The 24,344-nt window shown below is 45.4% G+C and overlaps 1 protein-coding gene and 1 long non-coding RNA gene across 3 annotated transcripts in view; one reads left to right on the forward strand and one right to left on the reverse strand.

Annotated features, from left to right (window-relative positions):
- The window catches only part of Trit1 (tRNA isopentenyltransferase 1), a 49,678-nt gene that overhangs the window by 15,017 nt on the left and 10,317 nt on the right, over positions 1-24,344 (forward strand). For both annotated transcript variants that reach the window (XR_009377651.1, XM_059254903.1), the window contains exons 2-3: positions 18,248-18,388; positions 23,698-23,796. Coding sequence is in view for 1 of the 2 variants with exons in the window: in XM_059254903.1 (XP_059110886.1) it covers positions 18,248-18,388; positions 23,698-23,796 (240 nt within the window). In the remaining variant the exon portion in view is untranslated. The remainder of the gene's footprint in view (positions 1-18,247; positions 18,389-23,697; positions 23,797-24,344) is intronic.
- Positions 18,568-24,301, reverse strand: LOC131904004 (uncharacterized). Its single transcript, XR_009377652.1, has 3 exons — positions 23,887-24,301; positions 19,000-19,068; positions 18,568-18,917 (listed from the first exon to the last, which is right to left on the reverse strand). It is a non-coding gene; the product is annotated as an uncharacterized LOC131904004 (long non-coding RNA).

Below are 24,344 nucleotides of genomic sequence, written 5' to 3' on the forward strand. Positions count from 1 at the left end.
AAAGACAGAAGAATCAGGAGTTCCAGATCAGCCTTGACTACTTAGTGAAACTGAGGCTAGCCTGGGCTACATGAGACCCTATTTTAGAAAGAAAGGAAGGGAGAGAGTGGAAAAACCCAGTCAACAGAAATCACCTTCTTATTGTCTATAATATATTTACATTTTAATGTAACTTATAACCTGAAAAGTAGTCTCAGCAGTTATTCCTGTGGGAACCAGAGTTCCCAACTACAGTGCTGTGGAGTTTTATTTTAGCCACAGAATTTAGTAGTAAGCTCCCTTTGCTTTCACCTGAGTGTGTGTGAGCGAGCACAAGCATGCAAGCCTGTGTGCAAGTGCATATGCTGGTCCTGAGCTGTTATCCTTCTGCTTCAGCTTCCCAAATACTGGTATTCAGGTGTGCCCCACCACCCCCAGTCCCCACCCCCATCCTGTTCTAGTTGTGACGGACATTTGTAATTGGTGGATTATCGCAGTCTGTAGTCTGTCCTGGGTTTCCCAGAGTGTTCTGGTATTTGTGTGTGTGGTAATGGGTCCTACATGTGCCATGGCAGTCCTGGACCTAAGGACAATGTTGTTGGGTTTGTTTTTAAATTGAGGTTATTTAAATTGCACATGAAATGAGCAATTCTGTGGTATAATTCACAGTGTTATATAGCTAATATCCCAGTCCCCATTAAGCAGCTTCACTGTTTCCCTCCCCAGGAGCTAGGAGCTTCCGTCAGCCTTCCCTTCCCTTGTCAGTCTAACCAGTTAAATATGTAAGTTTGTATCCGCCTTCAGTCGTGCTCACCATGTGTAGGTGCTGGGGCTGAGCATACTAGGCCATAGACAAGTGCGCTGACCTGATGGGCATTGGCCCTTTGGAGTGTTAGAAACAGTATTGCAGTGAGTAAGCATGTTCATGAGTTTAGGCACCCTTTTGATTATCCCCCTTTTTGATTATCCCCCCCCCCCAATTATTTGGATATATACCTAGCATTGCTAAGTCATGTGGTAATTATGTGTTTAACTTTGAGGAACTTCCACAAAAGACCACACCAATTTTACATTCCCACCAATAGTGTATCAGGATGCCGGTTTCTCCATATCTTCTCTAATACTTGATATATATTTTTAAATTTTTATTTTAAAGCTGGTTGTAATGGTTCACACCTTTAATCCCAGCACTTGGGAGGCAGAGGCAGCCGGATCTCTGAGTTTGAGGCCAGTCTGGTTTACATTGTGAGTTATAGAACAGCCAGAGTTACATAGTCTCAGAAAAAAGACTTTGAGACATTCTGGGTTCAACTAGATGGCTCAGTGGTTAAGCCACTTTCTGACAACCTGAGTTTGACCCCAGGCACACTTGATGGAAGGCGAAAACTGACTTAGGAAAGTTGTTTTCTGACCTCCACATAGCACCACGGCATGGGCGTGCCCTTCCCTGCCGCTAAATAAATTAAAAATGAAATTTAAAAAGCCATTCTAATGCTTATGAAAGTAGTATCTAATCTCAGTTTTGGTGTATAGTTCCCTAATGATACTTGGTGGTTTTGTTGACCGTTTTTCCCAGAGGTAGGGATGGAGCCCATGCTAGGTGAGCACTCTAGCGCTGAACTACAGCCCCCAGCCCTGCCTCCAAACTCCGAAAAATCTGCTAACTCTCCCCTCCAGTATAGGGAGACTGACTCATGGTCTCATCCACGCCAGGCAAGTGCTGCACTGCTGAGCTGGAGCCCCTCGTCTCACTTTACTTCCTCACTCATTTATTTACTTACTTTTTCATTTTTAATTTGAGCCAGGGTCTCTATATGTACACTTAGGCTGTCTTTAAACTAACTATGTAGCCGAGGCTGGCTAACTATGTAGCCCAGGCTGGTCTCAAAGTTGTAGGTCTCCTCCTGTCTCAGTCGGGTAGTGCTGTACTTAGAAGCTTGGACCTCCCTCAGGCAGCTTTATGTTGCTTGCTTGCTTATTTATTTATTTATTCATTCATTTATTCATTCATTCATTCAGAACTTCTGGAAGAGCAGTCAGTGCTCTTAACCTCTGAGCCATCTCTCTGATCCTTGGTTGTTTATTTTTAAATTGGGTTGTTTGTCTTTTTGTTATTGAGCTGCATGTATTACATTATGTTGTTTTTTTAAGGAAGTTTGTATCAATGGTATGTGTCTCCTCCCTCCCCACTCCCATAATGCAGTGTTATATTACCTGTCTTTCGTTCTTGTTAGTCTGATAACCAAGTAGCCTGCCTGCCTGCCTGTATGCCTGCCTGCCCGTATGCCTGCCTGCCTGCCTGCCCGTATGCCTGCCTGCCTGCCTGCCCGTATGCCCGTATGCCTGCCTGCCCGTATGCCTGCCAGCCTGCCCGTATGCCTGCCTGCCTGCCTGCCCGTATGCCCGTATGCCTGCCTGCCCGTATGCCTGCCTGCCTGCCCGTATGCCTGCCTGCCTGCCCGTATGCCTGCCTGCCCGTATGCCTGTTACCTGCAGCCTGTTGCCTGCCACCTGCTGCCTTCCCCCCTCTTCTTCCTCCTCCTTTTTCTAGAGGCATCAGTTGTCTTTTCAAGGGTATATTGATTGGCCTTTTGTATTTTTCTGTTTTTGAATATTCTTTTCTTATTTGTTATGTTCATTTCTGTAGAATGGTTTTCATTTGTATGTTTATTGATTTGTGAGACCTTTCTGAGTATTATGCTTGGTATTTTGTTGTTTTGTTGCTGTTGTTGTTGTTGTTGTTGGTGGTGGTGGTGGTGGTGTGTGTGCGTGTGTGTTGTGTGTTGTGTTTTTGTTTTTTGAGATAGGGTCTCATGCAGCTCAGGCAAGCCTCAAGCTGACTACATAGCCAAGTCTCGAACTTATTCCTTCCACTTTCACTTCTCTAGAGCAGATGTAGGGGGAGATGTCCTTGCTCACTTCCGGGTGAAAAAAACTTACCAAGCCCCACCAATCCCTGAGCATGAAATCCCACCAATCCCTGGTCTTGCTCCAAGCTCAGGACTTGAAATCTCACCAATCCTCAAGCTGGAAATCTCCAACCTTGAAAACTCCCCCCCCACCCCCAAGACTCTCTATAAGCCTGTTTTCTGCTCAGTTCCTGCTGCTTGCTGGGGCAGAGGCAGCCACCCTCCTGTGTTTTTCTCTCCTAATAAATCTCTTGTATGAGGTTTGTGTGTGGTGTGACTTTGTGGTATTCCTTGGCTCCCGACTGCCAGGATACCTCTCCCTTCAGAGCTGTAACACTTACATAGGGGAACCTCTCCTCTCAGAGCTATAACAGGCATTGGGGATTTCCCCTTGGAACTGCAACATTTGTATTGGGGAAAACTTTCCCCTCAGAGCTGTAACACTAAAGCTGGGAGTATGGATATGTGCCAATACACCTGGTTGGTATTGTCTTGTGTACTAGTTTTTTAGTCATTTGCTCCCACCCCCATTTTTTGGTCATACAAACTTATAATTTGCATATTATTGTAGATTAGCATTCTTTTAAAAATAATTCATGTCTGAAGTTTATGCTTCTCTGAAGTGGTGGAATTTACAGGCAACTCATATCTGTAATCCCAGCATTTTGGAGGCTTCCATAGAAGGATCCATTTGAATTTGGACCAGCCTGTACTACATAGTGAGCTTCAAGAGGACCATAGCTACTCTTGTTTTGCGGGGGGTAGGGGTGGGGGTGGGGGTGTTTTGAGACAGGGTTCCCGGATCTCGCTCTGTAGCCCAGGCTGGCCTTGAGCTCACAGAGATCCTCCTGGCTCTGCCTCCCCGAGTGCTGGGATTAAAGGCGTGCGCCACCACCGCTTGGCCATAGCAACTCTTATAAAGGAAAACATTTAATTGGGGCTGGCTTACAGTAGAGAGGTTTAGTCTATTATCATGGCGGCAAGCATGGCAGCACACAGACAGACACGGTGCTAGAAAAGGGGCTGAGAGTTCTGCATCAGAATCCTCGGGCAGCAGGGAAAGAGAGAGGGAAGGAGGGAGGCAAACAGATACAGACAGAAAGAGAGAGACACTGGGCCTGGCTTGAGTATTTGAAGCCCCAGAGCCCACCCCTAACAGCATGCTTCCTTCAACAAAGCCACACCTACTCCAACAAGGCCACACCTCCTAATCCCTGGCAAGAAGTGCCACTAATGGCCAAGCATTCACATATATGAGCCTATGGGGGCCATTCCTGTTCAGACCACCACAAGGTTACCTACACATTCTTGTAGGCGATTGCAGATGACCATGAAGCCCTTCTTTATCAACTCTCTTCCCCTCCCCTCTCTTCTCTTTGCCTGTTTCTTTCATTTCTTTCTTTTTCTTTTGCATGTGTGTGGTAGTGTGTGTGTGTTCACATGTGTGGGGTGTTTGGAGGCCCAAAGTTGATGTCGGGTCTCTTCATTCCTCTTTACTTACGAGTCAGGGTCGTCTGCTGAACCTCGAGCTTGCCAATTCTGGCTTCTCCAGCTAGCAGGCTTGCCCAGGATCCTGTCTTTGCTGCACACTTCTGTGCTTTCTGTGTGTTCTGGAAAACTGTTCCTTATGCTTGTGTGCTGTATTCACAGAGCCGTTTCCCCAGCCCTCCTCTGCATGTTTACATCTCACAGTCCAGCGCAGCACTTGTCTGTGGTTTTCAACCTTTCTTGCACATTAGGGTCACTGCAGGTCACTTGGGAGTGTCAAGAGCACTGCTACTGGTTACGGCATTTAGCTGTATCCTAGCATCTGTTGATGGCAAACCTCAAAGCCGGTGTCCTTTCCTAAGCTACACTTGGTTGTTACTCTGAGGTCTTCCTTTTACCTGGCAGACATGTTTGTTTTCCTGGAAAGCTGGGTTTTACTCTCAGCCCTGCTACTCTATATATGTATGATTGTGGACAAGTCGTGACTCTTTGGGTATGTAAGGATGGGCAAATGTGCTGGGTTAGAACAGCAGTTGTCAGTATTTTGTTAAGAGACTCTAAGGGTCATACATTGTCTCAGTGTCTAAAGCCCCTTTTGTTATTGGAGCTGTTAGGGTCAGACAGAGCCTGGGCCCTGGCAGCCCTAATAGTTGGGTTTAACCACCTGTCTTTTGTTTGTTTATTTTTTGAGACAGAGTCTTACTCTGAAGCCTGGAACACTCTATATTGACCAGGCTGACCTTGAACTCACAGAGATCCTCCTGCATCTGCCTCCTGAGTGCTGGGATTAAAAGCACGTGCCACCACTGCCCGGTGGCTGGCACCCATCTTCAATAGGTCAGTTAAACAGACAAGCATAGCGAAAAGCAAGGAAAGCAGATTTATGCAATGTGGCACAATGGGAAGAGGAACAGATAAGGAATGGGGTCCAATGACAGCTCCCCATCTCCACCTCCATTCTAGTCAAGGTGTGATGCTGCCATCATTGTCTCAGCTTCAGCCTCTCCTGCAGGGCAGTCTGACAAGGAGTCAGAACTCTGAAATGTCTTCCTAGGAATGCATCTCCTTATCTGGTGACACCAGGGTTCAGCCTTTTCCCCCTCCCAGCATGGGATTCCCGGGGAAATTCCATTTCCTCGGGGATCAGTATTTGAATAGTCTGCTAGCCAAAAGAAGGGCACAGGAGTCTGTTTAGAATAGCCTCCTTCCGAGCCGTGGAGTTGCTGCCAAGCCTGAGGACCACACGGTGGGTGAAAGAAGAAAAGCAACTTGTGAAGTTGTCCTGACTCCCAACACTTTTAGACCACTTACACTTTAGCTCTGGTATAGTGTGGTTCTCTTCTTTCAAACACTTGCCAGGGACTCACCTCCAAGAGCCAAGGAAAATCATGCTTAATCACTAGTAATTAAATATATTAAATATAATGTCATGCAGTTAATGTAGTACTTACCATCTGCTGGCACTGTTCTAAACACTTCACATATATTAACTAATTATCAGAATACTCAGGAAAGAATGTAGATGTGCTCATTATCCTCACTTTACTGATGAGGAAACTTAAGGGAAAATAAAAATTAGATACTTAACCTGCCAGTTGAAGGCTCCAGCTGGGTAGAGAGCCCGAATTTCAAGCTGACAGTCTTCTCCTTTATCCTGTACACACAGCTGCCTTTCCTCACTCACCATGCTCTTCCAGTTAATGCACGTGCTTAGATAGCACCGAAGATGTCGGATGTAGGCCACCAGCCTGGCCTGAGCATCTCCGCCGCCGGCACACAAATCATTTAGCACGACAGCACCGAATTAAAAAAAGATTTCTTTTTAATTATGTGTACTTGCGTACACATGAATGTGTGTACCCATGAAGGCCAGAAGAGGGTGTTGGATCCCCTGGGACTGGAATTACAGGGGGAGTTACAGTGAGCCACTTATTATGGATGCTGGGAACTGAATTCGGGTCCACTGCTAGAGCAGTGCTTGCTTTTAACGGCCGAGCAAGCCCTTCAGCTGAATTTTTGCTTAATAAAGCTAAAAGGCCTAATTGCCATGATTCTGTAGCACACTCATTCTTTCTAACCAAGAGAAGTTGTAAATTTAAAAAGTTTACTTTTAAGAAAGTAAAGTTAGCTGGGAGAGATCAGCTCTTTCGCTGTTGAACATCTGCTTAGTTGAATTTGATAAAAGAAAAATCAGTTTTCTAGGTGGACCTACTTGCCTAAACCTGTAATCCCAGTGTTGGTGACTCCCATGCAAGAGGATAGCCACAGACTGGAAGACCCACAGAGGGAACACCAAGCCAGTCAAGGCGATATAGTGAGACCCTATCTTATAAAACAAAACGAGTTTTTCTAGTGTCAATATTCGTTAAAATAATTTTTCTTCTTCATTTCATCTACATATGTGTACCTCCCCCAGCCCATTCCCTGAAACTTGGACTGTTCAAATGGTTAGAAGTGAGAAACATGAGGCTCCAGGGAGAAAGTGACTTAGCCAGAGCACAGAGCTGATTTGTGTCGTTCGGGTTTTACAGCAACATGGCTGCAAAAACAGTGTGGTGACCTGGGCTGCAGGGACATACACAGTTCCTTCCTCAGAAAGATGCAAGTGGGGAGGTGAAACTTCTGGAGCTGTATGCAGTAAGTTCTGTCAGAGTGGGAAACGCAGGGTTCTGTGGCAGATGAGGGGGAGGACTTGGGGACAGCTCAGCTCTCACGGGGACATGTTTTAAGGAGTTTGGGGCTGGGTGGAATCTGATTTTCTTTTTAGAAAAATGCAGTGTGAACCTCTGTTGGAGAGATTATTCTTTAAAGGTCAAAATCAGTGAGGCAGCTGATAGAATAGTCTAGAGAAGTCATGTAGATCACGGTTTGTAATGCCTGTAGGAAGTGTGGTGGTGGTGAACGGTAAGATTTTTATCGTGTTGGTTTTTGTGTGTTTGTGTATATGTCTGAGTGTGCGGGTGTGCTTGTGCCATGATGTACATGCGGAGGGCAGAGGATGCCTGGCTGGAAGTCTCTTCTCTCCCTTTATCATGTTGGTTCTGGGATTCAAAGGCAGGTTATGAGGCTTGGTGGCAAACATCTTTTCTGAGCCATCTCACTGTCCTGTTGAGATAATGTTTAAAATTAACATGAATTGGGTGTGGTGGCACACAGCTTTAATCCCAGCACTTAGGAGGCAGAGGCAGGTGGATCTCTGCAAATCTGAGGCCAGCCTATTCTGCATAGAGTGTCCCAGGACAGCTAGGGCTACACAGTGAGACTCTGTCTCAGAAAAATGTAAATAAGAAGATATAAAAACTGGCATGGACGAAAGTTGAGGTAGATGGGGAATGAGAAGAGAAATAGAGGTACCAGGAACCCTTTAAGGTTTTTGGTTTATTACCTAGGTGGTTTACTCAGACAAGCACAGGAGGAGGTAATAAGTTCATTTTGCGGCATGTCAGGTTTCAGGTGCCTGTTTGGAGGTGACGATGGGACAGATGAGGAAGACAGACTCCAGGTAATACTAGCTAGCTAACATTTATCGACTGCCTCGAAAGGAAAGGAAGGCCCTACTCCGTGTGCGTTTGTTCATGTGAATCATTTAATTGCTGCAGGAACTCTCAGAGGGTAGGGTTAAGATCCCCCTTACTTTGTAAGTGGAGAGTCTGGGCCACAGTGGGTTAAATAACTGAGCTCGTGTCTGGTGAGTGTGGAGCCAGAGCCTCGTCAGGCAGGCAGAGCCCTGTACTGTTGACCCCTTCGTTGTACTGCAGGCAGCTTTCATTGAGATGGAATGTTCAGTTCCGTCTTCAGGCCTGGCACCACAAGGAAGACCTGGATCGCAGATACAGGCTTGGGACTCGTCAGCATAAAGACAACTTAGAAGCCATGGTATCCAAAGAGGCTTGTGAAGTGACAGGCACATGCCGTAAAGACTACCATTTGTCAGTAGTGTTCCCGTGGTAGACATCACTAATAGATCAGTGGCTTGCCTCAGTAAAGGAGCCTAAGGAAGGGCTAGTGAACTGAGAATTAACCCTGGAGAGAGTGGTGCTGTCGGAGCCCAGAGGAGAGCAGTTTCTGAATCGGAGTGCTCAGCAGTAGCGTATTGCTACATTTTCCAGAATTTGTTTTGAAAGTTGAGTGAGCAGTGTTACATTTGGCAGGCAGGTTCCTTGTGACCTCAGTGACATCCAAGGAGCACTTAAAGGTGGGGCGGCGAGCAGAGAAGGGTGGTGGTAGTTGTATGGGTCTGTACACCGAGGGAGGCTGTGGTTTTCCAGGGAGGGAAGAATGTGGTTGGAGGACCGCAGGATGTGATGTGGCGCGGGAATGAACTGAAGTCATGCAGGGCCAATAACTTGGACGTAAAGAAGCAACTTAGAGAGAAGCCTCTCCTCTTACTGTGGACGCTGTGGTGTCACAGCCAGCCAGCTAGGTAAGTCGCAGCTCCAGAGTGCCTAGTGCCAGGGCTGCTGGTCGCCACAGTTGTAGGCACACCCTACAGAATGGCAGCCTTAGAGGATTGTAGCTTTAAATGGATCCCTCAAGATCTGGGAAGAGATTCTCAGGGAGATTTACTGGACAGGATCTCCCATTCAAGGACTGTTGACCTTGGGGCAGGTAATCCTTTGTTGAAGGGGCCAAAGGACTCTTCTGATTATCATGTTTTTATTTACTTATTTATTTTTTCAGCATATCTGGTCCATAGGCAGTAGCACTCTCACTCCTACAGTTTTGACAGCCAGTGTGTTTGGGACAACCACCAACTGTCCCCTGGTGGACAGCATGGCTTCCAGTTAAGATCTACTCCTTCCCTGTTCATCTGCCTCCCTCACTTCTGTTACAGTTTCCCCACCCTAATTATTAGCAGCTTTAGGCGCTCAGCTCTGCTGATTTAGAGAGGTCAGCTTTCTTAAGCTTTCTGGCCTTTTCCTGGAAATATTTCACTCTAGAAATAAATTATCAAATAGGCAAGACAGAGATGTACTCCCCTATAAAATTCAGTTCAATGTTAAATGCTTGATTTTGTTCTTGTTTTGTTTTGGGGCCAGGGTTTCTCTGTGTAGCCCTGGATGGCCTTGAACTCACTCTGCAGACTAAGCTGGCCTTGAACTCACAGATAGCTGACTGCCTCTACCTCTTGAGTACTGGGATTAAAGGCATGCAACACTACTGCCTGGCTTAATGTTTGATGATTTTGATGTGGTATTTAGGGAATACTACATGACACAAACTTTATATCTCAAAAACAATAAAAACTGTTCATTGTGTATTATACTTGCATCCATGTATGCCTCGTGCAGGTGCCTGTGATGGTCCCATCGTGGCTAGTAGTTGGCATAGGTGTCCTCTGTCACTCTGCCTTTTCCTTTCTTGTCAGAGTCTCTCCCTGAACCCGATCTTGCTTTCTTGGCGAGGCTGGAAACTGGTGAGCTGCAGCGATCCTGTTGCTGCCCTAAGAGCAGGACCCTCATGACTACAGAGCAAGTGCTCTTAGCTGTGGCGCCATCTCTCCAGCCCTAAACATTCTATTTATTTTTGAAACACAGTACTCTTTAGCCCAGGCTGTCCCAGATTTCACTGTGTAATCCAGGCTAGTCTTGTTCACAGCAGTCCTCCTCATGCCTTAGCCTCCCAAGGTTTTTTGTTTTTATTAAGATGATTTTAGTATATGCCTAGGCTGGCTTCCAACTCAAGATCCTTCTACCTCTATATCCCAAGTACTAGGATTATAGGTGTGCACCATTGTAACCAGCTTTTATCAGAGTTTATGGTGCTTGCTCTGTTCTTACAGGCATTTGTATCTGTCTCTTTTTTTTAAAATTTTATAATTTAATTTAATTTTACATATCAGCCATGGATTCCCCTGTCCTCCTTCCTCCTGCCCCCTCTCCCCTCAACCCACCCTCCATTCCCATCTCCTCCAGGGCAAGGACTCCCCTGGGGATTCAGCTCAACCTGGTAGATTCGGTCAAGGCAGGTCCAGTCCCCTCCTCCCAGGCTGAGCAAAGTGTCCCTGCATAGGCCCCAGGTTTGGATACTAGATGTGAAACAAAGGATGACTAGACTGCTACTCACAACTCCAGGGAGGCTACCTAGAAAACAGGACCCCAAGAAAGACACAGGGATCCCCCAACGACAGAGAAATGGATGAGATCTACATGAGCAAACTAGACATGGGGGGGGGGGGGGCGGGTAATGAAGGGCAAGGATCGAGGGAAAGAGAGTTTAGGGGAGTGGGAGATACCAGCTGGATCAAGAACAGAGAGGGAGAACAAGGAAAAAGAGACCATGATAAATGTATCTGTCTCTTGTAAGCGTGACTAATTTGGCCTCAATGAGAGCAGGAACTCTTTTTTTGTAGGGAGCATTAGGCATCTGGGCAAGCATTGGACCACTGACTATATCCTCAGTCTCGCTTTTCTTTTCCTTCCTTCCTTCCTTCCTTCCTTCCTTCCTTCCTTCCTTCCTTCCTTCCTTTCCTCCCTCCCTCCCTCCCTCCCTCCCTCCCTCCCTCCCTCCCTCCCTTCCTCCCTCCCTCTTCTCCATCACTTTCCAGTTTTATTTTGATTTGGAGTCTTAAGTTGTCCAGGCTGGTCTTGAACATGTGGCCATCATGCCTCAGCCTCCCAAATGTAGTTGGGATCACAGCCGGTTCCACCGTGCCCAGCAGGAACTCTTCACCTTCTTTGCATGCCTCATAGCTGACAGAATATCTGACGAGTAATGGGCTCTTAGTGAATGTGTGCTGGGACAAGTCAGTTAGGTTAGGTAATTGACTGACTTAAACCTCTAATTTTCAAGTGTTTTTTAAACCTTTATCTAGTGTGCACCCACGCACGTTTGTATGTACCACACTGTGTGTAGGTGATAGGACAGCCTGCAGGAGTGGTTCTCCCCTTTCATCGTGTGGGTCTAGTGATTGGACTCGGGCCATCAGGCAGCAAGCACCTTTACCTGCTGAGCCGTCTGCCCTCCTTAAACTCTAAAATTTTGAGAACATTCCAGACATCACAAAGAAACTCACGTTTTCTTATTATTGTTAAAATATGACATATAGAGCATAACTTGTAATCACCTTCCTTTTCTTTTTCAGACAGGGTCTCTAACCCAGGCAGGCTTTGAATTCCTTATGTGGCCTAGGATGACCTTGAACTTCTGGTCCGTCTGTGTTAGAGTGCTGTCACGACCGGCGTGCATCACCAGACTCAGTTTATGTAGTGCTGGGAGTCAACTCATGACCTCATTTGTGCTGGGCCAGCACTCTGCCAGCTGATCTTCCTCACAGCCATTTCTGTGTGCTCCATCACAGGTTCCCTTGGGAGCAGGGAATGGAGCCGAGTGGCTTGTTGTCTTTGAAAGATTTCTTTTTAGCTCTTCCAGCTCCCAGACTGCCTGTTCTAAGTAGAAGCACACTGGAGCTAACGGGAGCTGTATATGAGGGGATGTGCAAGGCATTCAGCCACGGGTCTAAGCCAAATGTCCTAGACATAAATAATAAATACATGATAAAATTCTAAGCATGACTGTGGCATTTGAGATATGGCTATCACCTAAACCTGGGCCCAAAATAGCATTTTACAAAATGATTTGTTCCTAGGTTTTGTTATTATTTTATTGTTGTTTCTATTTCTCTCTCTGCAGTACTAAGGATTGAACCCAGGATATTCTAGGCAAGTGCTTGCTCCCCATTGAGCTGTGCCCTCAACTCCCTTTAGGTGTATTTGAATATTTATTTATCTCTGATGCAAACCAATAGTAGCTTATTCTTGTGGTTTTGCTGTTTGTTTATTTATTTATGTTTACATGTATGGCTGTTTTGCCTGCATGTATGTCTGTGTATAACATGAGCGCGGTGCCCATAGAGGCCAGAAGAAGGTGTCAGTCTTCCCTGGTTCTAGAATTATAGTCTGTTGTGAGCCACCTGATGTGAGTGCTGGGAACTGAACTCAGGTCTTTTGCAAGAGCATCATGTGCTCTTAACCACTGAGCCATCCATCCAGCCTCGTTTTTACTTTTTAGCTCTACAGCTGATTTTAACAAAGAATATATACCCATAAAATGTACCATTTGTGTTCATACAGCTGGATAAATTGGATCCCCTGGAACTGGAACCACAGTTGGTTGTGAGCTGTCCTGTGGCTCCTGAGATTGAACCCAGGTCCTCTGCAAGAACAACAAGTGCTCTTAACTGCTGAGCCATCTCTCCAGCCCTTGGCGCTACCATTTTTATTTTATTTTTTCATAATCTATATCGGTCTATCAGGTTTTATTTGTAGAGGCTGATGAACTTTAATCAAAGCTACAAAAATGTGGTTTAGCAAGTATAACAGGGCCAGAGAGAAGGGACCAGGTCCTTTCCTCAGACCCTGAGGGAGCCCTTCAGTGGAGGACATAGGATATTTGAGGCAGGAGATATCTGGGGGTGAACCTAGAGAGATAGCAGAGTTGGAACTGAAAGAGGCTTGGGCAGTGGGACTTGCCCTCAGGCCCCCCCCCCCCAAGGGCTCAGGCCCTGAATTGAACTCTAGCCCCATGAACACGGAGAACTTGTGTTGCTAGTCCCCCAGAGCAGGGAGGGGAAGGACTGTTAGACCTCAGAGATCAGCCATTGACAGGCCACAGAAAAGGGAAGGCCACAGCTGCCCTGCACCTGTCTTGGTCGGCTCTGGCATGGTCTGGTGTTGCCTGTCGGTTGTCTATCAGCCTGTGCAGGGTGAGATCATAAGTCAGAGAACTCTGAGCCCTCCATGAGTCACGTGTCCTGCATGCTCTTCACTTTGATACAGAGATGCCAAGGAAAGTAGGCTAGAACATGGACTTCTCAGCTTCATAGTGGCCTCGGAAGCAGTGGGCTGAGAGCCTGTTTCGTGTCCTAATGGCAATTCAGCTTTCGTCTGGGGATCGTAAAGCCCAGGCATAGAGGAGCTGCTGCCATCTCATCTCGGCTTTCAGGGCCAGGTCAGAGGACCATAGGACCCTCTTCCTTTCCTTCTTTCCTTCTCCTCCTCCTCAGTTGATTTAATTTTTGAGGCAGGGTCTCATAATATAGTCTTGTCTGGCCTGGAACCCAGGCATAGACCAAACTGCATTTAAAGACATGTGCCACCACACCTGGCTCATTTTTGTCCTTTGAAGCAGGGTCTTGCTATGTAGGACTGGCCTAAACTTGCGACCTTTTTCCTTCCACTTCTTACGTGCTAAGATTATAGATGTGCGCTGCATGCCTGGCCTCAGACATCTTACTACTCGTTATGAGAACTTTTCCTGTGGAGATTTTTAAGTGAAAAGACTCCATGTTTTGTTACCAATATTTTCTTCCACTTGGCATATAGACGGCATCAAGAAGGACAAACAGGTGTTGGAGACAAGCTGTCTAGCAGCTGTCGGATCTTGTGGTTGGTGCTGACAAGCTCCTAGCTGCCACCACTGTCATTGCCTGGGAATTTGGGGCTGCTACTGTACAGGCTATGAGGAACACTCACAGAAGTGTCCTTTGTGGCCAGGTCTAGACTGTGGAAGAGCTGAGAGATTGTGGGCAATGCCTTTGGATGTGAAAGCCTTTGGGGCCTGGTAGATAGAGGCAGAGTCCTTGCAGTGGGAGAGGATGCTCTCCAGGTTTCTCTTAATGCTGTCTTCAGTCTGCAGGGGGACCTGGGTGTGGAGACTGGCAGTGCTGAGTGGAGAAAAGGCCATATTGGTCTCAGCCTTCCTTATCGCTGAAAAGGTGTGGTAGAGCTTCAGGGAGAAATCTATGAAGGCCTTCCCCATGTCACTTCCACTGAACAGACTATCTGAGAGACAGGTGCTGTGCAGGGGGCTTGGAAGAGAAATGGGGAGGAGAGTCCAAGGAGAGGTAGGTAGCTGGTTAGGCATGGTGGGCGAAGGGTTAGATGGTGGCTTTATCAGTAGTACAGCTATTATTTTGCTGACTGAGTTGGTTGTCAAGATGGAAGATTCCATTATGCAGTAAAGGAATCGACTCCTGAGTATATGTCTCCCCAAGATACATCCTTTGCTCTCCCCTTGCACACACTGGATGATACTGGACCCGAGTAGGCTGTTTCCAACCAACAAGAGCAGCAACAACAGTAGGAAAGGGTCTGTAAGGTCAACCTAGAGGCCATGGTGATGTCAGTGATATCAGCTAGGAGCTGCAGAGCTAGTCCAGAGCCGGAGTTCTTCGCCCTGTTCTGGGATGTACATACTGTCTTAAATTTCTAAGTGTCCCAAAAAGTTTCAGTTTCTTTACATCCTTGTCAGCGTTTTCTTTTCTGTACTGTTTTCTTCTTCTTCTTCTTCTTCTTCTTCTTCTTCTTCTTCTTCTTCTTCTTCTTCTTCTTCTTGTTCTTCTTCTTCTTCTTGTTCTTCTTCTTCTTGTTCTTGTTCTTGTTCTTCTTCTTGTTCTTGTTCTTCTTCTTCTTCTTCTTCTTCTTCTTCTTCTTCTTCTTCTTCTTCTTCTTCTTCTTCTTCTCTCTCTCTCTCTCTCTCTCTCTCTCTCTCTCTCTCTCTCTCTCTCTCTCTCTCTCTCTGTTGTTGTCTTTGTTTTGTTTTGTTGTTGTTTTGGAAACAGGGTTTCTCTGTAACAGCCCTGGCTGTTCTGGAACTCGCTTTGTAGATCAGGATGGCTCTGAACTCACAGAGATCCACCTGCCTCTGCCTCCCAAGGGCTAGGATAAAAGGTATGCACTACCACTACCCAGCCTTATTTTTCTTATTTGTTTCTTGTGGTGCTAAGAATCCAGTTTAGGATGCCTTTCACTTGTTAGACAAATGCCCTGTCCTAAGTTACACTCCCAGCCTTACCTGAGGCTTTAAATAAACAGATAAATAAATAAGCTGGGCATGGTGGCACAGACCTGAAATTTCAGCAATTGGGAGGTAGAGGTAGGTGATCTATGAGATTAAGGCTAGCCAGGGCTGCACAGTGAGACCTTGTCTGGGATTTAACTAATTATGAGATATGCTTTAATTCAGCCCAAGGTGGCCTAGCACTCTCTATGTAGTCAGGCTGACTTTGAGTGTCTGATCCTCTGGCCTCCACCTCACTATGGAGATTACAACAAGCATATGCCACCATGCGTTCCTTCCCACGCCCTGCAGTGTGACTGAACCCAGGACTTGGTGCATGTTAGGCAAGCGTGAGATTCCCAGCCCTACTTAAGATTGTTTTTTTAGTGTGGGGGTTGGTGCACAGGCCATGGCTTTCATGTGGAGGTCAGAGGACAACTAGTGGGAGATGGAGGATGAGTCCCAAGGGTCAAATTCAGGTTGTTATCAGGCTTGGTGGCAAGAAGTGCCATGTACCCACCGAGCTGTCCTGTTCTTCTCCCAGCTCTACCCTCCAGTCTAAGACTGTTTTCCACCATGTGCGCACGCGCGTGCATGCACACACAGAGTGAGAGAGTGAGAGAGAGAGACACACAGAGATACAGAGAGATGGAGACCGAAAATAGTAGGTTAAATTCCCATGTCTGTCACCAAGTTTTAGTTTGGGAAGCTTGGCCAGTGTTGCAGGTCTGCCCTTCTCCCATTCCTGCAGTGTGCATTTTCAGTCACAAATAGTATGGGACAGTCACGTACAGTAACACAGTGACTGGGTATAGAACACTGTACAATACGATTTAATCACCCAGTGACACTGTAGCAGACCTAGTCTGTAGAAGTGTATTCTGTGATCATCACATAAGAAGCCACCTGACTCAGACTTTAAGTGACATGTGTCATTTCATGCATTCTTTTAGTTTTGTTGCTTTGACATAGAGGCTCTCCATGCAGTGCAGACTGGCCTCGAACATGCGATCTTTGCGCCTCAGCCTCTCCAGCGCTGGGATTACAAGTGAGTGCCACCACCATCAACTCACCCATATCTTTTATGTCCTGTTGTCCTGATTAATCTGATGCTATAGGAGGCAAAGGATTAACAAATCACTTAAAGATGACAATATGCATAAGTAGTTGGATTTTTTTTTATCTTTTATGTTATAGTTTTTAACTCTATGAATACAAGTTAAACTGTGATTTAATTTTTCCTGATTTCTGACATTTGTATGTTAGGCAATTCTGTTTGTGATAACATGGGCCTTCTGGGGCTACCTACAATTACGTGTTTGCTTTTCTATTTTGGATTTTTGAGACAGAGTTTCTCTGTGTAGCCCTGGCTATCTTTAAACTCACCCTTGTAGACCAGGCTGGCCTCGAACTCAGAGATCTGCCTGCCTCTGCCTCCAAAGTGCTGGGATTGAAGGTGTACCCCACCACATCTGGCTGTGTGCTTTTTCAACCTTGCCATCTTAAGGGACTCTAGAACAGTGATGATCAACCCCTGTCATCAAACAGCCCTTTCAGAGGGGCCACCTAAGACCATATCAGAGATTTACATTATGATTCATAACAGTAGCAAAATTACAGTTGTGAAGTAGCAGTGAAATAATTTTATGGTTGGGGATCACCACCACATTAGGGGGGTTGCAGCATTAGGAAAGTTGAGAACCACAGCTCTAGAATGTGTACCTAAAGGCAGATCCCAGGATGGAGGGTTAGCTCTTTAAGTGGCTGATAGAAAAGTAGGGGTAGTGAGTGGAGTGATAGAGATATAAAGACCCCCCTCACAGTGCTTAGTGAGTGCCAGGTAAAAACAAAGTACGTTTTATATGGATTAAGTAATTTAAGCCTTGCAACCCTCCGAGTTAGTGTTATTATCTCCACTGCACTTATGAGGGATTGAGGTTCAGAGAAGTTAGTGTCTGTAAGCCCCAAGAATGAAAACTGGTAAGTGGCAGAGCCAGGGATTGATCGGAGGCAGCATGGCGCCAGGGCTCTTCCTTGTAACCATAGCACCGTCCTCTACTTACTTGACACTCGTGTAAGTAAAGGGAAATGTGAGATAGAAAACGCTTTTAACAGCCTTGTGGAACTTACTATTTGTCGGTTCAGTGCTCCTTTAGAATCAGTGATTACAGAGAGAACATTTCATCCCAAACATTTATTCCTGTTCGCAAACTAGTATTTTGAAATCTGGTCTTCATCTGAGACCTTGTGTTCAGACAAAAAACACTTGGACTTCTTAGTTGAATTGGCAGACCAAGAGCTTGCACACGGCTGTTGCCTGAAGTATTTAGACTGTAAGTGCTGACCTGAGCAGTCATTTGGGCACATCATGATGTCTCTACAAGGCAGTGGGAAGATGTGTGTGTCTTATGTGGCTTCATACATTGGCCACTTCATAAGATGGAATCTGTCTTATATGGATCCTAAAAACCTTTAGAACCCCTTAAATCTAAGAACTACTGAGCCTTTTGGAATAGAGTTATGAACAATACAGACTGTTCCCTTTTCTGGAGACCTGTGATAGATAGAATAAATAAAGAAGCGATTCGTTTCTAAATGCTTCAGGTTGAAGCCTAGAGTGGAGTTCCTTCTCCTGGTATGAATTTACATACCTCCTTGATCTTGAAGTCAGGCTAACAACTGCAGTGTGACAAGCGAGCTAGCTTTCTTCTTTCTTTCTTTCTTTCTTTCTTTCTTTCTTTTTTTTTTTTTTTGGTTTTTTTGGTTTTTCGAGACAGGGTTTCTCTGTGTAGCTTTGCGCCTTTCCTGGGACTCACTTTGTAGCCCAGGCTGGCCTCGAACTCACAGAGATCCGCCTGCCTCTGCCTCCCGAGTGCTGGGATTAAAGGCGTGCGCCACCACCGCCCGGCTGCTTTCTTCTTTCTATGACTTAGCTTTTGTACCTCTGGCTGGGCTCCCAGACAAAGCTAGACCTGTTGCTTGGGGTCAGCCAAGTATTTGGCTGCAGGGAGAAATAGACAGTCACTTCTACTCATCCAGTGTGTGTTTTGTGGAGGCCGATGATTTTCTCACAGTCATTTTCTTTCTCACAGGTCTATGAAGGGCTAGACATCATCACCAATAAGGTTTCTGCCCAAGAGCAGAAGATGTGCCAGCACCACATGATCAGCTTTGTGGATCCCCTTGTGACCAGCTATACAGTGGTGGACTTCAAGAACAGAGCAACTGCCCTGATATCCTTACGGAGAAGAGCACCCAGGCGTGGTGGGCTTCTAGTGGCCTCTTCTTCTAAGCAAGGGCACCTACTCCCAGTAGGCAGCTTCCCTCGGAACTCATTAGAAATGCTGACTCTGGGGCTCCACTCCAGATCTCCTAAGTTACAGTTTGCACTATCACAAGAGGTCCGCATGGGTCTTTCTTCTAAAGTTTATGTGTTTTATTACTGTATGTGTGTATACATGTACCATGTCTATGTGTGCAGGTCAGAGTGCAACCTTTGGAGTCATTCCTCTCCTTTTACCTTGTTGAGGCAAGGTCTCTGTTGTCTCTGCCATCCCGTGGACTCCAGGCTGTCTGACCTGTGATGAGCTTCCAAGAGATTCTCCTCTTTCTGTCTCCTATTTTGAAGTGGGAGTGCTGGGATTATAGTTGCGTGTACCACATCTGGCTTTTCACGTCTCCTGGGGACTGACCTCACGTCAGCAGGCTTGCTGGACAAGTGCTTTTACCCATTGGGCCATTCCACCAGCCTGCATATGATTCCTAAGGATATTTAGAAAAAGACATTTTATGACAGGGACACTGATTTAGAAATAGAAGAACTATGTTCTAATTCTAAAATTACCTCTTTTGACCATGTTGTTTTTCCTGGGTAAAGCACTTGCTCACACCACTGAGCTTCTGTTTCTCTACTCTGTAAGTGGAGATATGAAATTATAAATTTATAATGATTATGAAGTCACTGAAAACTTCAAAGGGATTGTTGAGTAGGAAAGGATTGGGAAAAATAGTTCTGGATAAGATCAAGACATTTTTGAGGAAAAGAACTTGGTGAAGGGGCTGACACCTATCATTTTAGCTCTAAGAGAAGCCGAGGCAGGAGGATTGTGCGTTCAGTACCAGCCTGGGATACGTGGTGAGCCCATATCAAAAGCATAAAAGACAAAATCAAAACATGAGTGCTGTAAGAGGCCTGCTTATGCTTTAAAATTCAGATCGTCTTTAATATCTGAACTGCTAGCTATTAAAACAAACATTGAAAAGTTGTAATAACCACTGGGGGTGAAGCCGGTTGTCAGAGAACTTGATCATTATGAATGATTGAGGTCCTAGGTTCAATCCCCCATAACAGGAAGAATCTTGAACCATTAAGTTGAGAGTTCATTGGCAATAGCCATTATAAAATACTAGGTGAGTTTTTAACAGAGGGGCCAGGGAGACCACTCAGTGGGTAAAAGCACTTGCCACATAGATCTGATGGCCCAGGTTTGATCACCAGATCCCAGAGTAGAAAAGAAGAAAACTGATTCCCGAAAGTGCACACCACAGACACTCAGACACAGAAACACACACACACACACACACACACACACACACACACACACACACACACAAACCACACAAAGAAAACATGTAACAGAATAGGAAATGCAGTATAGATTGAAATGAATATATACATTTGTCTCATGCATTTCAGAATGGTAAAGAATGAATGGAAGCCCTGGATGGTGGCACACCTCTTTATTAGCACCTGGGGAAGCAGAAGCAGATAGATCTCTCCTGAGTTTGGGGTCAGCCTGGTCTACATAGCAAATTCCAGGACAGCCAGGGCTACATAGAAAGACCCTGTTTTGAAAAAAAAGAATGAATGGAATTATGATTATTCTTGGCACAGTTGTTTTGGAAGAAAGGAAAATTAAGTCTTCTCATATGAGTTTTATTTCATAAAACATTAGAGATTCCAGATGAATTTTACATATATACACATATATATGTATATTTGTGAAACTTGAAACAAATAGAACATACAGTTGATTAAGTAGTTACTTGATTTTTGATTTTAAAGTATGCTTGGGCTTTATCTTTACTTTTGGTTTTTCAAGACAGGATTTCTCTGTGTTGCACTGGTTGTCCTGGAATTTGATCTGTAGACCAGGCTAGCCTCAGGGAAGCAAGAGGATCGGAAGCTTCAAGGTCACGGCAGCATAAGAAGTTCTGGGCAAGCCTGCGATAGAAAGCTGCTCTCAAAAAATAAAAGGCTGCCGGGTGGTGGTGGCGCACGCCTTTAATCCCAGCACTCGGGAGGCAGAGCCAGGTGGATCTCTGTGAGTTCGAGGCCAGCCTGGACTACCAAGTGAGTTTCAGGAAAGGCACAAAGCTACACAGAGAAACCCTGTCTCAAAAAACCGAAAAAAATAAATAAATAAAAATAAAAAAATAAAATAAAAGGCTTGTGAACCAGAACGCCTGGTCATATGTTCTAGGGACACTCTTGGTCAGGAGATTTTTCTTAGATATGCATCCACTTTTGCACTTGGTAGCACTAAACCCCCAAATTCTCACTCTCAGAAGAATGTACAGAATTTGCTTTGCTCATAGAAGTTCTTCTTGTCTTTTGTCTTTGTTTTTGTTTGTTTCTTTTTTATTTTGTTTTGTGTGTGGGGGGGGGTGAGTTTGGGTTGGTTTTTTTTTTTCCGAGAGAGAAGTTTCTCTGCGTAGCCCTGGCTGTCCTGGAACTCACTCTGTAAACCTTGAACTCAGAGATTTGCCTGCCTCTGCCTCCTAAGTGCTGGTATTAAAGGCATGTGCCACCACCACCTGGCATAGAAGTTCTTTGTAACAGTGAAAAATTAATAAATTGTAGCCACATGCATCAATCAACATGGAAGAATTTTATAAACAATATGAGTGTTGGGAACTACAAGATACATGTCTGTTTTTGCCAGTGTTATTATTATAAAAGTTAAAAAAGCAAAACTGCTTGGTGTGGTGGTACACACCTGTAATCCCAGCACCTAGGAATGGAGGGTCAGGCCACTGGTTACACAGAGTCTGAAGCCAGCTTTGGACAAACAGAACATATTATAAACTTGGGGGAAAATATTTATAACATAAGGAACAAGTGACTAGTGGTCTTAATACATGAAGGACTGACTCTCTTGTGAATATGAAAATATAGGGCCTTGTCTGTAATTCACATAGGAGCAAGTACAGATATGGAGATAAACATGGAAAAGGTTTGTCCTCCTTGCTAATCATGGGCATGCAAATCCAGACAACGAGATAATGTTTTTGCCTATCAAATGGGCAGATTAAAATGCAGATAATAGTTTCAGGTCTACCTACTTTGCAGGGCTGTTGTGTCAGATGAGATAATATATATGAAAGCCCTTTGTAGATTAATACCTATTACCAAATATGATGTCTTGCTATAAGACAGTTGGATTATATATAAAGAACTGACATAAGTAGAGTGTTTAATATTTCCCAAGGACAGAACAGCAGAGGACGACTTCATCAGATCTGCTCTAGGCTGGATTTGTGAAGTTTGGTTAAGTGCATAAATGTAAAATTACAATGTCAAACTGAGAGTATCTTAAGCTCCAGAATCCCAGCACTCAAGTCCAGTGCAGGAAGGTGGGGAGTTCAAAGTTAGCCCATATTTAGGTCAGCAGGCTTGGTGTCCCGCACCATTACCTACCCAGCCATCTTGCTAACCCCTGTCTGTTTTTGAGGTGAGGTCTATTTAGCCCTGGCTGGTCCTGTACTCTGCAGCACAGGCTGACCACGAACTTAAGGAATTCTCCTGCCTCAGTCTCTTGAGTGCTGGGGTTTTAGGCTGTTGTGCCTGGGCCAGCTCTCTCTGATCCTTTGTTGGTAGTGTCTTCCTTCTCACTCTCCCAGTGAGAAGGAGTCTGGTAGAAATGCTTTTGGTTCTACAGCAGGTTGGCTGGCAGGAAGGAGCAAGGAAATGATTCTTTGCACATTGCAAGTCATCTTTCTTTTTAAACAAGCAAAGCCCTGGTTAAAGCAAGTAATTATTTGCTCAAGAGACTAAAGAGAATCCCAAGAAGCCGAGCTGTGAGACCAATAGTGGCTGTGGTAACTGAGTACTTGCTAGTTTTCAGGGGAGCTCTCTGCACACGGCTACAGTTAATGTCCCTAAGCACTCTGGGGTTCACAGGTGAGGAACTGAAGCCCAGATAGGTTGAGTAACTTGCCCAGGAATGGAGCCCTGGAAATTGAAGTCTGGTGAGGTCTCGGTGGCTGAACTCTGAACTACAACTCAGTAATGGTAGAGTCTGACTCTGAGAACTGTGGTGTGGGGGAATCAGTCTGTACTTCATCTTAGAAGGCCAAGTCACACACTGGGTGTCTGTCACCTTGGTGAGCATCCTTACCTTATTTGGAAGAGCAACAAAACATTTCTAGAACCAGGTACCGTTGTGCATTATGTCTGGTGGTGTTTTTCTTCTTGTTTCTGTTTTTAAATTTTACAAAGGATTTATTTTATTTTATGTGTATAAATGCTTTGCCTACGTGTGTGTTTGTGCACCATGGGCATGCCTGGTGCTAGTGGAGGACAGATGAGGGCATTGGATCGCTTAGAACTAGAGTTACAGGTGGTTGTGAGCTGCCACGTGGGTGTTAGCAACTGAACCTGGGTCCTCTGCAGGAGCAGCCAACATTCTTAACCACTGAGCCATCTCTCCAGCCCCCTCTTGGTTTTTGTTTTGTTGTTGTTTTGAGACAAGGACCCAGGCTGACCTTGAACTTCTGATCCTCCTTCCTCTTCTTCCTGAGTGCTGGGATTACAGATATATGTCACCATGTCAGGTTTATGTGGTGCTGGGAATGAAACCAAGGGCTTCTGCATGCTAAGCAGCCACACTTCAGCCACATCCTCAGATCCTGTGTCTGGTTTGTGGAAGTCAGTCTCTCCAGGTCTAGTTAAAATGACTCCAGGAGATTACAGGAAACACTGAAGGAGCGCCCTTCCTCTGCTTTTCCCCTTCGAACCTCAGCTCTCCAAACAAATGTGATTCCTTATTAAAAATATTAACCGTTTTATGTGTCATATGACTGCTTTGCTTGCATTTAAGTCTGCACCCCATGTGTGGCTGGTTCCTGAGGAGGTCAGAAGACATTGGGTTCCCTGGGGCTGGGGTTGCAGATGGTTGGGAGCCACATGTGGGTGATGGGAATTAAACCCAGTCCTCTGGAAGAGCTGTCAGTGCTCCTAACTACTGAGTCGTCTTTCCAGCCCCTCTGTTTCCCTGTCCCTCCCTCCCTCCCTCCCTCCTTGGTTTTCCTTTTATGTTGTGTGTGTGTGTGTGTGTGTGTGTGTGTGTGTGTGTGTGTGTGTGTGATGTATGCTTGTTAGTGTATGTGCACATGTGTGTGCATGTGCACATAAGCATACCTGGGTGGAGGCCCGAGGTGTGCATCCACATGCTGGCCTTTGTGATTTCTTGCTAATACTGTTCTTCCCACGTGAGTCAGGATTCTCTTATTGACATTAAATAACTTTCTTAATGTTTACATTGAAGATATTTTTGCTCGAGACAAAATTCCTATTGTTGTGGGAGGAACCAATTATTACATTGAATCTCTGCTCTGGAAAGTTCTTGTGAATACCAAGGTAAGTCTAGTTTACTTGTAATTCACTAGAGAAATGGTTCCCATTTTTTTCATGCCAAATAATTGTAGTGGGAGGAAGGTTGACTCTTACCTGTTTCTTATAGTCAGCAGCTGTAATTTTCCTACTTAGTATTCTGAACAAATGCCACCTCCGTATGTGAGTGTACTCCTCCAAGCTGGCCTAAGGGTAGGGGTTGTGTGTGGGAAAAAGCTCTGTGTGGATTAATTAGCATCCCTGTGTAAGTTAGCAGTACATCAGTCTGACTCAGCATTTCCTGGCTGCCAGCACAGTGTGTATGTCAGAGATGTCCAACCCTGACCTTTCTTATGGAGGTGCTACTGTGTAGGGCGAGACTTTGCAAATGGCAATAAATGTGCTGGCAGTTCTGGTCCACTCTTTGGTCCTCCTGGGGGAGGGTAGACTACATTCCTGCATATGTTCAAATAGACAAGGTAGCCCAGTTAAAATGATCAAGCAGGGTAACAAAGTACTTCCCTCCGAGGGAAGCCGCCCTTCCTCTGTTTATTATGGCCTCACAGTACTTACAC

The sequence above is a fragment of the Peromyscus eremicus genome, chromosome 2 (assembly GCF_949786415.1).
Source record: "Peromyscus eremicus chromosome 2, PerEre_H2_v1, whole genome shotgun sequence".
NCBI classification, from domain to species: domain Eukaryota; kingdom Metazoa; phylum Chordata; class Mammalia; order Rodentia; family Cricetidae; genus Peromyscus; species Peromyscus eremicus.